This window comes from Saccoglossus kowalevskii, chromosome 2, assembly GCF_978046115.1.
Source record: "Saccoglossus kowalevskii chromosome 2, keSacKowa6.1, whole genome shotgun sequence".
Taxonomy (NCBI): Eukaryota; Metazoa; Hemichordata; class Enteropneusta; family Harrimaniidae; genus Saccoglossus; species Saccoglossus kowalevskii.
This window is the reverse complement of record NC_140642.1, coordinates 14,699,968-14,712,789: the sequence shown is the minus strand read 5'-3', so window position 1 is coordinate 14,712,789 and position 12,822 is coordinate 14,699,968. Positions and strand designations below refer to the sequence as shown.

Genomic DNA, 12,822 nt, shown 5'->3' with positions numbered 1-12,822 from the left:
TCTTACCTTTACTTTTTCAGCAGCAAATATAAGTGAATTTGTAGGTCAACAAAAACAAACATTCCAGACCAGACAATCACACACAGAAAGATATGATTTAGTACTTTATTTTAATACTAGCAGTCAAAGTATACAGCAATTTTATATTAAAACAAATGATTCAACATTCATGGCGTTTCCTATTACAGAAGTCTGTCTAATCATTGAAAACTACACAAAGCATTGTGTTCATGGCTGGACCCATGATTTAAACACAAATCAACAAATTATAAGAGGTACACCCATATCGAGAGAAATCAAGTGCATACCGTTCTTCCCAATTCATAAGGTAATGAGACTGCAACATGCATTATGTACATCAGCTACAAGCAACAATCAAATTACTGTACTTGTTTTAGTAGAAGCTCACTTGTATTAGAGTATATAATTGAACATTAAATTATGGTTTATTTTGACCACAGACACACTTATCGTTTACATAAGCACATACACAACTAATAAAGAAAACAGAAGTGTTTGCTGCTGCTTGTAACATCAAATTATTAAAATGACAGAATGGAGGTAAACTTTTCTTATACTAAGTATGTGACCATCACATATGTTAATTGAGAACTTAAACCATGAATCCAGATCATAACACACATTACTACTTTTCAAACTTGACTATAATTGCCTCATAAGGCGCTAGCTGGATGCCATCAAAGTCAACAGTCTCATCTGGCTTGACTGAGCTATGGGTGGAGTACTGTAATTTTCCCTGTTTTGGCAGACCTTTGCCGGCACTGTGAAAAGCAGGAACATTTCCAATATTACCAAGATTAAGTGCCACAAAGTAACTTGGCCAGCGATTGAATGTACGAGAAAAGGAATAGATGTCATCAGATACCAAGACTTCATTTAACTGGCCACCAATCAAAGAGGGTTCTCTTCTTATATTTTGTAGTGCCTTGAACTTGCTCACAATAGACATTGAGTCATTGAGTTCCTTCTATAAAGTACAATAATGAAGAAACAGTTAAGAACAGTAATAGATTAATTTTATTATAAACATATACACAAACTTTCTTAAGTGACTTACTCCAACAATTAACTAGTTATACCACTCTCCTTCATGCGACCTATTGTTTTAGCTGTGTTTAATTCTGTAACTCTACATTTCATGTATGTGGATTTGTAATCAGCCACAGTTTGTTTTATAAGCTTATTAGTAATGACACAGTTGCAGTTCATGCACACTTTAGCATCTGGCATGGCCAAGTGTCAGTTGGGAATTTGGAGTTTTCTCAACTAATGAAAAAGTTGGCCTATAAACTCTAATGAGAATTTAATTGGAATAGCTTAAACAATTGAATACATTTGTAGTTACGTGGTATGGTACAACAATGCACTGAATAAATAAGTAGTGTGTGCATTTATTTGTGCTTTCAATTTAAAAAAAAATATAAGTGTGACCTTTAAACTTCAAACAGCATGGCTACTCATGTGATTAACTATACTAATAATCTTTACAGTGAAGAAAAAAACATTTTTCAGTTACAGAAGGTGTAATTTAGGGCATTTCCAGTTAACAATTGACAGCATTTGTTTGGCATTGAACTTGAGTGACTTACCGCAACATTAATGTCTTTGTAATCGTTGTTGATGGAATACCATGCTTTACTACCGTTAGTAAATCCAGAGAAATCCTCATCAGTCCATTGCATTGGTGACATAAAGTTATCACGAGAGATATAGTAGTTAATCTCCTAAAAAAAAAAAAATAGTAACTTGTAGTAGTCAAAGATCCCCCTAAAAATATAGATTTGAAGAGAGCTACGTGCTTAGATTTTAATTTAAACCATGATTTAAGTAAGTGCGGTAAACCTGTGTGAAAAACATGGTAGATTGTAGAGAAAGAAAGATATGAAAACTGTGCATCGTGGTAGTGACAGTAAAGATTACATTTGCACAAACAGTTGTGGGTATAATATTTTTAGCTAAAGTGCATGCATTTAAATTTTAATGTGTGTTAGGAATTTCAATAAAGAAAGATGAAGTAGTGCAAGTAAAATGGTAAGTTTAATTAGTAGATGAGGAGAATGATGCAGGTGTCGCAGCAGACCAGTTGAGAAGCTTACCATAGCGTCAGATGAATCACTAGTGTTGTAAGTGTTAGCGGTGTCATCGGTACTATTACTTTGATCATCGGTCTGAGAGAAAAATGCAGTTAAATTTTATTGTCATACAATTTGGAATTTTATTATTAATAATAATTATAAAAGCAAATAAAGACCTTTGAATATTTAGTCCAAAAATAAACCACATATTTCCTCAACGGTTTCTTTATGTCACAAACTCTTACTAATGAAAATTGTAAAACTGAACACTTACTGGAGTACCACCGACAGGAGTACCGCTATAAGCAGTTGAATCAACGTCAACATCATTCATACCAATTTCATCACCGTAATAACTGGTAGGCGAGCCTGGTAGGGTCATCAATAATGTATTCATTGCCTTGACTAAGTTACGACCACATCTTGTAGACACACGAGAACGTTCGGAATCTCCTAGCTGAAAATGAAGAGAGACTGGCTCTTTAACAAGACTCATTTAAAGTACAATACAATGGGTGTCAATGGATTTAATAATATTGTTTTTTATAGGCACACCTTCACTGTAGTCTATGCAAAAATAGGCAAATTTCACAACCCCAGTTATATACAGCCAGTCATTAAAGACAGTCGTGTATTCATGAATGCCATTAAATTTCATCAAATCACAAAAATGTCTAGCAGTGAAAATTTGAATGCAATGGCTGTACTAATTAAATAATTAATACCGTACTTATCCGGGTAAGAGCCCATGCCTGGGCAAACTCCCACCCTCCACTTTTTCTACAAAAAAACAAACTATTTTCTATTTGTTGACTGTGGTTGTATTAACAGTTGACTTTCTTGAAGTCTGTCGTGATACTCATAAAAATTGTTAATTGCGTAAAACAAGGGGTGAACGCAAAATAGCTGTAACAGCTTTCTGCCTTCAGGGCAGCGCGTTTTCAATCATAACAGTCAGCAAGTCTATAAAAATATATATTAAAGCAGAAACGGTAGTTCTTTTTTTGAAATATGTCGTGGCCCTAAAAATGGCCGGCCGTTTGGTTTGTGCTTCCTTAGAAACAATTCAGGCAAATCGTATAAGGAGAGCCGCTAAGCAAGTGTCGCACTCGTTCAGCTTTAGCGCCGTCGACAATGAAACCAATGTTACAATATTGTAGCAACCCGTACCTGGGAGAGTGGTTGAAATCACGCTTTGGCTTTATAAAATATTTTGTAGCAGCTTGCGAATCCGTAACTGGGGTCAGCAATTTTGCAATGTCATGCCAAAGACTGCCAACTTTTTTACCATCTTTCATCCATGTCATGAAAACTATACTTCTGTCGTTGGATAAAAAAAAAACTTCCTATATCAAGTCCACCACGATATCCATGTAGCGAGACATTCCAACCGCCGGAACTTGCTGAATGATAACTTCCACCGTGATTAATAAGAGTCGAGTCTGATAAAAAAGTATTGTCACGATTTGACTTTTATGATGAAATACTAGTAGTGATGTCATTCTTAGCCAATCAGTAAAGCAGATGCATAAAGATCAAAGATGATTGCTAGACTGTAAACAAAAGCATCGTGTGCCATCGCAGCAGAGCAAACCCATTCTTCTTGTCTCTATTATGATTAGACATGAATGAAAAGTGCCAAGCTGACAGACTGCGAAATCCGTGAATTAAAAGTGCTAAGTCCAAAATGTGTGGGAAGATATCGACGAACTTCAGGAATAAGTTGTAGGGATTTTGTTCGACGGTTACAGTGACGCCGACTTGGACTTTGAGGGTTTTGAGTTTGACGAAGATGGCAATGAATGTACAAATAAAGATCTGAGAAGTTTTTTCAAACAGCTATGAATTTGTAAATTATTATTGATCTTGTATGACGGTTGATTCGTAATTTGTAATTTGAGACCGGAAATCATTTTAGGCAGTTTAACCCCTGACATTTTAATTCATTTTGAGTTCACGCGTATTGGGCGCGTTTGTCGGCGGGAAAATCCCAATTCAAATGATTCCTCACTGTCGATTTTTATTATTTCTGGTTTATTTGTCACATTATAAGCAATACATTACATTTGTTCTACTTCTAGTGTTGCATATTGTTCATTTATTTCCGTTGCATGTTTTCATTTGTTGTTCTATTCCCTGCCGCAGTTCGAACTGCGTGTTGTCAATTTTCGCGAATTTTCGTGTTTTTTTTGCCGGGGATCTCCTGGCAAACGCCCACCCCTTCTTTTTGGCAATTTTCCATGTTCAAGACCCTGGGCTTATACCTGGATAAATACGGTATTAAAAACAGTAATAATATCAACATCTGTGGACTAAATAAGGGATGCAAAAACTTACAGCCCAGTTGGTGATACGCTCAGGACCAATAGAGCCAACACTATTCAACCATGATGTGATGAGAGCACTCATGTACTTGCCAGTCTTGTTGGATGTTGAACACAGATCCATCAACTGGAAGTTGTATGGATAATCTGAAACTTTCTTCTTGTTTCCATAGTAATCAACTTGAGTGGCAATGGCAGATGATTGAGCACCAGCAACAAGTAATCTGTGGAAACATTAATTATTACATTTATAACAGGGTTCACCTAAATGTTGTGTTATGCACCACAAATTTATTTCTAAAATTTGATGCATGAAAAAAAGTCTCTTTATATTTCCAAACCTATTCTCACATTAGTTGCATGATTAAACACAATGAAACAAGTCTTTTGCGGTCAGTAATATTTACGAACATTTTTGTTCACTATTGACGATCCGCTCCGCTAGGATTGCCCTTAAAATCAATTTTGTGTGTCTGTGTGTGTGATTTTCAGTGTTTTCACGTATTAATTCTTCTGTGATTGTTTTGGCTTGGCCTATTTCCCTCAAACTTGGCAAGCAGGTCACACCATTGCCATAGTAACAGCCAAAAAACTGGATAGCTTCGTGCCAAATGTATCTCCTACAAATTTTCCACAGTATCTTTTTCTTACTGGTGTGGCTACAGTGACTGAAGTATTTTTGTTTTGTCGATTGTTGTCAGTTGTTTGTTTTGTGTTCTTGGGATTTTGTAAAAAAAAAAAATCAACAACGATTAAATAGGTATGTTATTTCCATTTTGCAGTATATCGTAGACAGTACTTGTATGCTTTGTTATCCAGCATAAATATCAGATTGTTCAGAAGAATGATATTGTAAATTTCGTTCATTAATGTTGTAAGATAACGCTTTCTCCGGGCCTTCAGAGTCCCATGTTGACTATGTCCCGGTCCCTTTACTCACTTGTTGTCAGTGTCTGAGTGGTATATACAAAATACGACCAAGTAAACGTCAGAATATATAAAAACAGAAACCTAAAAATCAGTTGCCCATGCCAAGAGCCGCAAAACCAAAACAATCTGTTGCCGTCCACAGCAGCGATATGATTTTACACATCGAAATTGAGAATCGCATGTGTAGACATATTGTTAGAAATAGACACTGAATACATCTATCCCGGCCAGCAATCGAATCATCAATCTTCATGAGTGATGTAACTGGCATTTCCATCTATTTGCTTATATTCCCACTATCCTAAAACGCTCAAGTGAATGTTGTCAAATTCGCGAGTGTGCGTATTTTCGTACAGTGGCGTAAACATTGCTACAATCAAAGACGCGCTGAGCAAAAAGTCCATTCTGGGCTAGTACCATTGTCAAATTCTGGGGACTAGAGGACTATTTATGTAGAAGACATTACAATAAAGAACTATTAAAATTGTTCGATTTGCATATCAAAATCCTTTATTGGAACAGAGCATGTTCTGTATTCACCAAAAAACAAAGTTATGTTTCTAGACACACAACGGACTCGAAACAATAGAAACCGTACGATCCGAGCGACCTGCGTTCTTGAAAATCGAGTCTTATCGCCCTTGCGTTTCCGAGCCAAAAAAACGTTGAGGCCAAAAACGATCGATTTTCGCCCAATCTTCTATGAATTTTTCATAATTTCGCTAATTCAGTCCAACGGTTAGATAGGGTATTTATTAGAGACGCCCGGAGAACCAAAATTTGGGACGTGAATTACTCCGGCGCCTAAAAAACAGCAAAAATGTCCAAGGGGCGAGGGACTGCATTTCAAAAACATATTTTATATATAGGGTATATAAATAGTGCTCATAGATGGTCTCTGTCTAGTCTATTCACTTCCTGCATGAATAATTCTCCATTTACAATATACCATGATACAATAAATGTATTTGGAGAGGGGCTCCATAGATGGTCTCTGTCTAGTCTATTCACTTCCTGCATGAATAATTCTCCATTTACAATATACCATGATACAATAAATGTATTTGGAGAGGGGCTCTTACTTGTAATCATCACTGTCTGGACCACTGTACGTGTCCAATAATATTCTCCATTTTGCCAACAGATCAAAAGTCTCTGGCTGATCTCTTGTAATATTATGAATCAAGCTCTCATAAGGAATCTGTTAAGAAAAATAAATCATTGATTACATCAGCAAGAAGTTGCACCATGCTGCACCTCAAGGGCTATGTGTCACATCTGTGTTAGCTCATTGGTTCACAAAAAATGCAGGGTTCTCCCCAGGGCTTTTTAGCGCCGAGGTCCGCGGCGCTATACCTGTGAATCTCGGCGCTTCACTTGGGACCTCGGCGCTATGTGTTCCCACCTCGGCGCTTGATTTCATATTTGAGATGCCAATATCAGATGTGAAAAAGCTTTGTTCGCCACGCCGGTCGGCCCCGACCGTCACTCAAAATTAGTGACCACCACGGAAATGCTTCCGACGAGGACTATTGTCTGATTGTTGGTATAATTACGTACCGACCGACACGCATCCTGCCAGTCGTGGATTATAATTTATAAACAATAGACCTAGTCGCACGATACGTAGCGGCTAGTCAAATTTGTGGAATTAGCACCTCTTTGTTTGTAAGTAAATACTTTCTGCGATAGACACAGTCTTTAGATTGAAAGCTAAAATTATTTCAAAATCAATTCCACCTCGATATAACATGGTCAAATCGGAGTTCACGATCAGTTCACGCTACTCAAGAAAAAAACAACGTGTTTATTGCGTGATTTGGTAAAATACATTTGAACTGTTATCATTGCGAATCATGTAAAAACTCTTCTTTCAAGACCTAATTTACCTTTTAAAAATTGCAAATCACCTCTTTCGAAAGCTGTCATGCAGTTTTCAATTGAAATCGATGCCAACACATCGTGCTACAACATCGCTTTACTTCCGCAATGTAATTTTTATTCGAAAAACTTCGGGTTCTACCGGCATTACCATGCGGCATTTTGATTGGTTAATGGAATTCTTGATCCATCGGGTCAAAGGACACATGCTAATGTTTCACAAACATCATGGCGGGTCTGTTTTTTTTTACTGAAGCGATCAAGTGATCAAAAATAATCGCTCCCGATAAAAATAAGTCAGATTTTACTCACATTTCATATCGAAAAAAAAAAAAAGAAGTAAAATTTGTTGAGGAATTATTGCTATAACTGGTGTATAACATGGCCAAGTAAGTTATGTCACGTCGTAACTTTGATGATCGTTTTGAAGCTTTATTTGTTCGCTCATTACTGTAATTGTAAACGTTTTAGAAGTTGATGGTACGAATAATAAATTACAACAATACGTCAATTAATTACGTGATCGATTTTTTGAAGGAGAATGTTTTTGGAGTGAATAAAATTATGAGATTCGTGAACATAAATCTGGCTTAACGTTTTGAATGAGTTTCCTTCAACGTTTTACAAAACAATTAAATTGCAACAATAATGTATTTGTGTTTGTTTTTAGTCTGTAGCATTTGTAATTCGAGAATGTTTCAAACTCTTCTAAATTGTGAAACATAATGTGTTGATTCCATTAAAAAAAATATTTGCCCTGTGACTGAGCTCACTAATATTCATAATTGTAAATAAGTTCTGTTAATCAATGAAGGAAAGATATGTAAATGATATGCAAATTATTATGCAAATTAGCCCCGGCGCTATGCATTTTTTCTGGGGAGAACCCTGAAATGTATGTTTATGCTAATATCCAAAATAAAAAGATGTTGAACAGCATAGTTTACATAAATGAAAATATACAATGAATACATGCAAGGAGAGATTATTTGCTTACCACTGTGTTATTTACATTGCTTTTGAAATATGTATTATCTGCCTCATTCTTAAAAGTTGCTTGTTCCACCAACTGATTCGCATAGGGTAGGTAGAAACCATCAACACCTTGCTTTAGCCAGTATTCCATAGCATTCTATCAAAGAAAATAATATACAAGTATTAAGGTAAAATGCTACTCATAAATTAAAATACCCAGAATTTATTCATTTTGCAATAAAATGTTCTTGAAGGCAATATAAGGATAGTGACCTAAAAAAAGTTGGGGGTCACCAGCCTTTTTTCGAGAAATTGATTGTATTTTAGTGGAAAGTCGCCATTTTGACACTATTATAACACTTTTACCACAGGTTCCTATGGCAGAGATATTGATATTATGCAATATCTCAAAATCATGTCTGGTGCTTAATTGGAGTGTAAAATACAATGTTTTTGTGGAACTAGCGCCTAATTGAAGGTGGCACTTAACTGAAGACGAATACAGTAATAACAAGAGCTTTCAAGTCTACTTGTGTGGTTATATGCATCAATCTGATGTATGATTCAACTGTGAATGAAAAAGCAACTCAAAAGGCAGTATTGCAATATAGCATACTGTTTTGATAACCAAGTAGCAATTGATATCAGCTTACCATTACAATCAGCTACATTTGAACCATCAATATTGTTATCAAGACTAATATATTACCTTTATATTACAGCATTTTAGAAACCTACGATTCTTTGTCCCACAAATTAACATAAGATTATAGTTTATTTATTCATTTATATGGTTGTGGCAGAACATGTTTCAACATTCGACCAAACTCTTTTGGAGCTGAGCTGGAACAGCATCTCTGACATACTATTTTCATTTTGACAATTGGGCCATATGCTATCAGAAGGTTTACTGGAGCCAAAATTGGCCCAAGCTGAATGCATTTATATGGCAATTTGTGCTTGCTCAAGATGTTCTGACAAAATGCTGCATACAATTAACTTACACTGATTTCCTTGGTGACATTATCATTATGGAAGTTAAGATCAGGCTCATTCTCACTGAAAGTATGTAGATACCATTGTTTACGCAGTGGTTCATATGTCCAAGCAGAATTGCCAAATCTACTCAGCTGAAAAAGAACAGAAACAAACACATGGTCACAAAAGTTCCGAGAACAAAATATATGCACGTTGTCGATTTTTACCATGGAGACGAAACAAAATTTAAGACTTACTATTAATTCTTTTGTCAATGCTTAAATAATCAAGATTTTGTTTATTTGTACAAGTTGCTCAAAGCGAACACTAAAGAGTTTTTCTGCTTGTTATGCTAGCGAGTTGCTTTTCCTTCTTAGTGCATGTCCTTGTTCACGTAAAATGCGATCTCTCACCAATGTATTAAAACACTTTGAATTTATACTTTGCATGATTTTTTTTGAGGTCAATGCAAAACATTATTTTTATCAACGCAGGGTTATATTTCCAGACAAGATGGGCCTCGTAATATCTGCCAAAAGATCGCCCGGGTGATCTTTTGGTCCACATTTTTAAAAAAAATCTAATCCTCCATAAGATCACCCAGGGCGGGGTATCAGCCGAATCTGGTAGTATAAATTCAAGTTTTATTGTATTGTATTGTATTACCGGTGCTAATTAAAGATAGGACTGGGGGAAAGATTCTGCAGAAAAAAAATCACGACCGCAACTTGCAGTACACATAGGTACCCAAAACAGATCACATGACGTTATACCGAAAACAAAATACTTATAGACGAGTACAAGTAGATGATTTACTGCTCCGATCCTGCAGTAAAATTGCTTCAGTTTGAAAACTAATAAAACGCATCTTGTTGTCTCCTGAAGTATGTAGAACATTTCAGATAAGCTCAGTTGATTACATGTGCACTGTTGAAAAAACATTTTTACGTAATGGTTTGACAATTTTGTTTCTGGTCTAGCCATGATAAACTAACCTTAAATATGATACTATGATATAATTTTATTTGGAACATACCAATGAAGTCTTGAGTAAAGTCCAAAAATAACATGTGGTGTATGAAATATGATGCTAGGACCCTGATAAGATTATGGAAACTTGTTATTTGGATAGAATATTTTTATTTCACAAGGTCATGCAAGATTTTGGTGTCAATTTATCTCTGTAAAACTGACTGCTTCCAAGCTGACCTTTACCTTCCATGTTAATACTTACCCAATTGTTTGGTGGTTTATCAGGGGAACCACTTTCCCATACATAGTAATTACTATACTGATTATCTGCACTCTGTCGACTCATCTCAAACCATGAATGCTCATCAGAGGAGTGATTAGGAATAAATTCCATTATCAGACGCATACCTGTATGGGTGTGAAATGAAATATAAAGTTGTTGAACGAACAACTATCTGTGTTTTGGGGCACTACTGTTTAGCATTGTTGTAGGAGGGACATCTAAAAATAAACAAAGATTACAACAATCTTGTTTCTTTTAAAATTAATCCATCAGTTTGTTTTATTATGATGCAAGTTATAAAGTAGTTTTCCCAGGATGTTATTAATATTAGTAAATGAATTAATTAATTAAACATTAATTTATTAAAACTACTTTAATGAACTGACATCATAATTGAACACACTAATGATATAAAGAGTCAACTTATATTTAAAAGTTTGGTTTTCAATGCCAGTGCATTTTTTAAACTAAAGCAGTTGATTTTGTTGATTATAAACAGCAAATCAAAAACGCCTTTATATCTGATCACTCCAAGATCTAACTAATTTAATTATACCCATACAAACTAATTATTATGTCTAGATAGATAAATATATAATTATTATTGGTATTCTTACCTTCAGCATGTACCTTCTCCAGCAAAGATTGAAAGTCTTCCTCATCACCCAGATCTTCATCAATTGCGGTAAAGTTGGTAGCATAACGTCCCATATTATTAGCCTTTCCAGTAGGGAATATCTGACCCAGCCATATGGTGTTAATACCAATATCTTTGAGGTAGTCAATCTTTTTTTCAATACCTGCAGGTTTCAAAACAAAAATACATTAAGGATAGAATCGACAGAATTGCCAATGAAAATTTACATGAAATTTATGAATATGGACAGGAAAATTAGAAAATCAAGTAATCTAAAATTCAACTAAAGAACTATAAAATCCAACCTCAGAAAGGCCTCTTTAAAACATGATTAATATTTATAACGCAGAGTAATACATACCGGTACACTTCAAACATACATGTTTGTGGCAATTGTGTGGAAAGAATAGGCAGTCAAAACAGTAGCCAATTAATTTCCACAAAAGTTGAAAACATCTTATGAATATTCATACTATACATGTATTACTATACAATACGTACAAATGCTAAAAGCTTATATCTATTCAAATGCAAATTAGTAGTTGCATCAGCCACGGACCTATACCAAATACTAGTAGTCCAAAATGGCGTCTGTTCAGCATTTTTGGCGCTCTCCTTCAGCGAAAAAAACCAACACAATTTAAAAATCTGTAATAGTTTATAGCGCCGTAATAGTGCAAATACTGATTTAAAACCGAATTTAAAAATAAATGCATCACTCTCCGTATCTATCCAACTTTGAAGTGGCTACATGAAATACGAGTTAATATTTTACAACCTCGGTAACTATGCCATACTGCTTATTAAAAATTACCTTTCAGATCCCCATTTCCATCGGCATCACTATCTTTGAATGATCTAGGATAAATCTGATAGGATACACCCGATTGATACCATTCTTTATTTCTTGGACATTTTGGTGCAGTGGCGATGAGAATGATGACTGCTACCAGCATAGCGAACCAAGCCAACCAAAACAGAACCAACAAAGCGATACGAGTAGCTTTCCAGGCCGGCGTATTGCATCTTTTCATAAGCTCTTCTTTGCCTAGACCCTGGTGCTCCACATGGGACACTTTCACTTCCACGGCTTCAGGATCGGCCAGTTGACCATCCTTGATGTATACGGCGTCGGCATCTATTTCTTTATGTTCGTCTTCATCGTCGTCGTCGTCGTCTGTTGGCAGCAGTTTCACGTTCACTTCGTTTTCCTCTGGTTTTTCTGCTTCGGGTGCCTTCTCTTCTTGAGTTTCCTTTGGTTTTTCCTCTGCATTTTCTTCTCCTTTAGTTTCCTGGACTTCTTCTCCTTTCTCCACATCTCTTTCGGTGTCAGACATAGTTGGCAATTTGATCGATTTCAAATATTTTCAAAGACAGCACTTTCACTCTTGATTCTAGTCTCTATCTCTCCACGGTAATAAAATGCACCCTTTGACCTTGTTTTATGTATGCTCTGTTACGATGTGCGCAGTTCGCGCTGAATAAATTAGCATATTTTACTGCGTCAAAGGGATGAACCAAATTCCATCAACAAGGGGGGACACACCTAAGAGCAGGTCTAAAATACCATGTAAAAGTAAAATCACACTAACGTGGAATTACTAATATTAAACAACACATAGGTTAACATAATTAAAATAATAATGAACTTTTCACTGCCGGCGAAGTGTGCGACCCCGCGTGGTTGTATATTTCATCAGAGTCCCTGTGATTTCATCTATCATTGTGGGCATATTTTCACAGGCT

The 12,822-nt window shown here is 35.8% G+C and overlaps 1 protein-coding gene across 2 annotated transcripts; it reads right to left on the bottom strand.

The window, feature by feature from the left end:
• Positions 1–91: 91 nt before the first annotated feature.
• Positions 92–12,526, bottom strand: LOC100368193 (maltase A2-like). Of its 2 annotated transcripts, XM_006820174.3 has the most exons (11): positions 11,891–12,526; positions 11,057–11,239; positions 10,419–10,564; positions 9,211–9,336; positions 8,229–8,363; positions 6,433–6,551; positions 4,434–4,644; positions 2,371–2,553; positions 2,118–2,189; positions 1,611–1,745; positions 92–988 (listed from the first exon to the last, which is right to left on the bottom strand). In XM_006820174.3, the coding sequence occupies exons 1-11, from the start codon at positions 12,411–12,413 to the stop codon at positions 647–649; spliced, it is 2,175 nt and encodes a 724-aa protein (XP_006820237.2). In that variant the 5' UTR covers positions 12,414–12,526; the 3' UTR covers positions 92–646. The 2 variants fall into 2 exon arrangements, with proteins under 2 accessions (XP_006820237.2, XP_085348047.1); XM_085491921.1 differs by lacking the exon at positions 2,118–2,189.
• Between the last annotated feature and the right edge of the window lie 296 nt (positions 12,527–12,822).